This window comes from Atta cephalotes, assembly GCF_000143395.1.
Source record: "Atta cephalotes unplaced genomic scaffold scaffold00029, whole genome shotgun sequence".
Taxonomy (NCBI): Eukaryota; Metazoa; Arthropoda; class Insecta; order Hymenoptera; family Formicidae; genus Atta; species Atta cephalotes.
This window is the reverse complement of record NW_012130093.1, coordinates 1398905-1404534: the sequence shown is the minus strand read 5'-3', so window position 1 is coordinate 1404534 and position 5630 is coordinate 1398905. Positions and strand designations below refer to the sequence as shown.

General features: G+C 32.8%; 1 protein-coding gene across 1 annotated transcript in view; it reads left to right on the top strand.

Annotated features, from left to right (window-relative positions):
• LOC105620789 (tyrosine-protein phosphatase corkscrew-like) overlaps positions 1–3277 on the top strand; it is a 37006-nt gene extending 33729 nt beyond the window's left edge. The window contains exons 10-11 of the mRNA XM_012202277.1: positions 2142–2293; positions 3122–3277. Of these exons, the coding sequence (XP_012057667.1) occupies positions 2142–2293; positions 3122–3277 (308 nt within the window). The remainder of the gene's footprint in view (positions 1–2141; positions 2294–3121) is intronic.
• Positions 3278–5630: the final 2353 nt, after the last annotated feature.

The window sequence follows — 5630 nt, the reverse complement described above, 5'->3', positions numbered from 1 at the left end:
CACGCACGCACGCACGCACGCACGCACGCACGCACGCACGCACACACACACACACACACACACACACACACACACACACAACGAGTTCATATCCGTGTGCTCGCCTTTGGTGCGCCGAAAGCGAAGACAGTGAGTCGTCCTTCTCGCTTTAGTCGTGTGTTTCAATTGACCGAAAATGCTTTCTCAGTAATCTCTAGGTCGCTCTGAGTGTATATCAATAAGGGGCGAAGGGCATTCTAAATAACATAAGTTCTAATAAATTGTAATAATAGTATATTCATTCCATTAATCCAGAATAGTATAGATTATATATCCCCTTATATATTCCGCATGATATATCCCCTTCATAAACTCGAATATCAAGAAGTTCGTATGATCGAGCTCGTAAAATATGAGATTGAAATGTTGGAGATTTCAAGATTAAATCTTGTTTTTTTTTTGTCTTTTTTCAGTTTCTTTTCCGAAATACGTAATCAAGTTAGTAATAAATGTATATTAGATCAAATATTTTTATATAATTTTTGAAACAATTTATGTATGGAAATTTTAAAACAAGTGTAGAAAAAAAATCATTTTGATTTCCAATTGACAAATAAAAAATTATTTATAATTTTATCATATAATATTATAATAATTTATAATATTATTATCATCAATCCATATATGAATAAGAAAGAGAAATCATAACAATTTATAATTATATTCTCTTTTTGACCTAATAATGTTTATTATTAACTTGATTACTTAGATTATTTCGGAAAAGAAACTGAAAAGAAGGCAAAAAAAGCAGGATTCGATCTTGGGATCTCCAGTGTTCCAATCTTATTGCACTCGACCACATGAATTTTTTGCTATTTGAGCTTATGAAGCAGGTATATAACGCGCATCAAAAATCATAAACAATCAAATATCTCGTAAACTGTTGCGTTTTGACATGATTTATACTATTCTGGATTAATAAAAGAGGTATACTATTACTACAATTTATTAAAATTTACTGTTATTTAGAATACCCCTCGCCTCTTGCTGATATACGCCGAGCGGCTGAGATTGCCAAGAAAGCAGTTTTGGTCGCTAGAAACAAAAATTAGAACGAAAAGGACCGCTCTCGTTTGCTCTTGGCGCGCTGAAAACGAGAACATGCATGTATATGGGTTCGTGCTTATGTGTGTTTTAAAGCGATCTTGCCATTTAAATTTATCCAAATTGTCTTTATCTACAAATGACATGTAACATAAATTAAGGTGTCATTCTTTGCTTCTAACATCACAATTCCAACATGGCCTCGGCGATTATTCAGAATTACTCAGGAGCCTTAAGATGATTGTATCGCAAACTTATAACTTTTGATTTATAATTTTTTTCAACTTTTTTTAGATTTGTTTGAAGCTTTTACTATTTTAAGATAATGATATTCTTTATACATACGTATCATTTTAAGGAAGGGGGGAAGTAACTAGACATATTCAAAAGATAATTGCATTTGAAGTTAGTTTGAACATGTGCTAGACAAGAAGCGACAGCACAGTTTCAATTATATGCAAAAGCGGTATTTAGAAATTCGCTCAAAGACTAAAGGACTATAGATAAATATAATACGAATCTCCTAAATCGAAGAAAATGGAGAGAGTAATTAAGCAAATATTAATTATAAAACCTTACAGAGTTACTGTACTACTTCACTAATATCTATTTCGCTTATTAACTCAGTCTCCGGCGCACAGTGGGGAAATAAAAATTACTTGTATGACAAATATGTGTTAAGTGTATACAGGAGTCATTTATCCGCTACACAGCAAAAAAATGATGTCCACTGCTGGGCTTTCATAGGCATCTTCCTCCATCTCACAATTTTTTTAGAAGTAGAATGTCTGTATTTACTTGTTTTCAAAATATCCATAATTTTAAAAATCACCTAGATACAAATAACCCCCCATATATACGGTGAGAGTTAAGCTCTTGTATAATTAAAGACGCTAAATATATTTACTAAATATATTTGGCATATAATAATATCAATGGCATATTACTAATGACAATCTTTTATGATTTATTGTGAAATGATTATTAATTTACTTTTTATGATATATATTATTTATTATAATATACATTAATAACGTATTATTTAATTTTTTATTTAGGACTGGATTGTGAAATTGATATTCAACGTACAGTACAGCGAGTACGTGCGCGAAGATCAGGAATGGTCCAAACAGAGGCGCAATATAAATTTGTCTATCTTGCTGTTCTACATTATATTGAGACTGTGTCTCAACGAATGCAAGCAGAACAGGTACTAAATTTTATTATCATGTTATAACATAAACAATTATAGACATATATGGGGCGTTCTCTGTTAAATCAGCCACTCCCTCCTGTCCATTTCAATTTTTGAGATAAAATTCTTTAAAAGGGCTTAAAATTTTCCTTAAAAATATTTATGTTTCGATGCTGTACGTTTTCGAAAATTCAAAATGGCAGACCCAAAATAGAGATTGGAATGACAAAAGACACATTGAAAAAAATGAATGATATGAATAAACGTGCACGATGTGATATAGAGGTCTGATCTGTGTGCGTATCAAAACGAAAAATTACGTTGAAATCAATCCTTTTTCACGATATCCAGTGGTTATCAAGAATTTGCGTATAAAATTTCAAATTATCGAAAATTAATTTTCTTAGTATTGCTTATAAGGTAATATAAAGCTTCAACACTTATTAAATTATATTATTATCTTGTAGAAATTCTAAATTGTTTTTAACGCATAATAATATTCCTACCGTAGATTTTTTCGCGATATCCTTTGTCGGGAAAAGAATGATTGAATTATAATTTGAAATTTTGTCGCGCGTATGCACACGAATCAGATCTCTACATCGTGCACGTTTTATTCATGATGTCATTAATTTTTCCAATGTCATTTTTTATTCTAGTCGTCATTTTGAGTCCACCATTTTGAATTTTCAAAAACGTCATATGGCATCGAAAAATAGACATTTCAAGGAAAATTTTAAGTTCTTTTAAAGAATTTTATCTCAAAAATGGAAATGAGCAGAGGGGTGGCCGATTTAACAGAGAACCCATACATATTTTTTAATTAATTTGTTTTTTTTATAGAAATCACTTCAGTTAGGTAGAGAATACACCAACATTCGTTACAAAAGCGAGACGAACGCTTCCACGACTGCTGTTGTGAACGAAACTTCTACTCTCACTTATACGCTAACAATCCCTCCAACATCACCACTCAATTATGGTTTGAGGCCAAAGTAATTTTTTTTCGGTTCCATCGGTTTCGTGTATATTCGAGAAAGCAAAGAAGAGGCTTTGTTATTCTTTTGCTCTCTCTCTTTCTCTTTCTATCTTCTATTTCTCTGTTACTATAAGTAATATTACAAGGAGAACGTAATACATATTCTGAGATTTGCAGAAATGTATTTTGCCAAGAGATTGACTTTTGAATTTTGCCTCTCTTATTAAATTTCTTTTTATTGACACTTTTTTTGTGTACGTACTCATGATATTTTTTAAATAGTTGGATCGTGAATATTCACATATTATACAAAAAATATATACATAAGTTGTAGAAAAAAAAAAGCTTATATGTTTATCAAGCTATAATCTTTTAAATTGGAATCACGCCATATTTGATTTCTTGAATGACAAGCATGTATACTGCTATGTTTTATGCTTGCTAGAATAGTTCATTGAGCGCAGCATGCTGATATGCATCAAAAAGGCGGAAAGTCCTTATACTAACATGATATATCTTTCCATATACTGCTGTTAGCGTTATCTTGTAAGCCTGATGTCACATTATCAATAGTAAATAAGCAGTGAAAAAATTGATCGAATGGGATCTTGAATTTGGAATCTTTTGTTCTCGTACCCCTAACACTAAGTATGCATGGATACTCCGCTGCACTTGACATTCCGTTCTATCTACATAAAGAAAAATGAAATTTGAAACGTAATCGAGATTCAGATTCGATTGATCTCTTATCGAGATATACGCGAACTTTCTAATCAACAATACTTTTTATTGCTTGAATTTAGTATTTCTTATGGATTATTTCATAGCTTATTTCGTAGCTTATTTCGTTGCATCACTTAAATGATTAAGAACAGTCATATGAGCAGATTATTCAACAAAACGTTTTTTATTTTGCAATTATTTATATTGGAAGTTTTTCTTCGCGCTGATTGGAGTATACTTTTAGAAGACTGATCCTATCTTAGCAAACAAGCTGTTTTCCAACTAGAACACAGAATACTTACACTATGTTCCATTGTGTAAGATACTTGTTAGAACACAGTTTAGTTTCGTAGTGTAACATCAGAATGCATTGTAGTTTTCTTATTCTTATAATTATATTTAGCGTATCAATAGATTTATGATTCTTATTTAAACTTAAGTATTAGGTGTACAACTTTGCTTCCGCCGAATTTTTCCAAAATTCGAGGCTTTATTGTAAAAAATTGGTTATACATTTATGATTCAAAGTATTGTCCATCGCTGGCCACTACTTTCTTCCATCTTTCGGGTAGCGTACGAATCCCGCGTCGAAAAAACTGGTCATCTTTTGAGGCTACCCACGAATCGATCCAATTTTTTACTTCTTCATAAGACCGGAAGTGCTGATCAGCCAGGGTCAACCGTGTGCCATTGATTGAAACAAGTGATAGTCAGAGGGAGCAACGTCTAGAGAATACGGGTGGGGTAGGACTTCCCATTTCAACGTTTCCAAGTATGTCTTGACCACTTTCGCAACATGGGGTCGAGCATTGTCATGCTGCAAAATCACTTTATCGTGTCTCTCGTTGTATTGCGGCCGTTTGTCTTTCAATGCTCGGCTCAAACGCATCAATTGCGTTCGATACCGATCGCCTGTGATTGTTTCAGTCGGTTTTAACAGTTCATAATACACTACGCCGAGCTGGTCCCATCAAATACAGAGCATGACCTTGGACGTCAAAATCACCGTTCTTGAAGCGTTGAAACCACTCACGACACGTTCTTTCACTAATAGCGGCCTCACCATAAGTATATATTTGAGAGCATTCGATGAACCTCAGCCGCAGATTTCTTCATATTGAAGCAAAAAATTAAAACCTCCCGCAAATGACGAGAATTTGGCTCGTAAACTAACATTTTCAATCGAGAATAACTTTATGATGCAGACACAAATCGACTAATGTTTCTATGGGGTTATGTTGACAGATGCCCAAGTTTATTGTATGACGTCTATGATCTATTTATTTCGACCACCACTTACCGCTAAAGCCATCATATAGGAAAACGGCGGAAGCAAAGTTGTACACCTAATATAATTTTTTAAATCAAGTAACAAGAAGTACAGGACTCTTAATTTAAAAAAAATAATACGAAGATGTGAAGGACACATAAGAGTAAGTTAGTAAAACAATTAAGTATGTATAAAAGATCTATAATATGATATATTAATTGTATAAAAATTCTAGAGATTACGTTTGACTTCTTTTGTTTTGGCTTCTTCATTCTTCATGAGTCATCTTTAGATACTTGATACAGATGTGCAGTCAATATATTATTTAAGATATAGACGATACTACTTCAAAGTTGGCCAACGAACGGATGGAACATTCC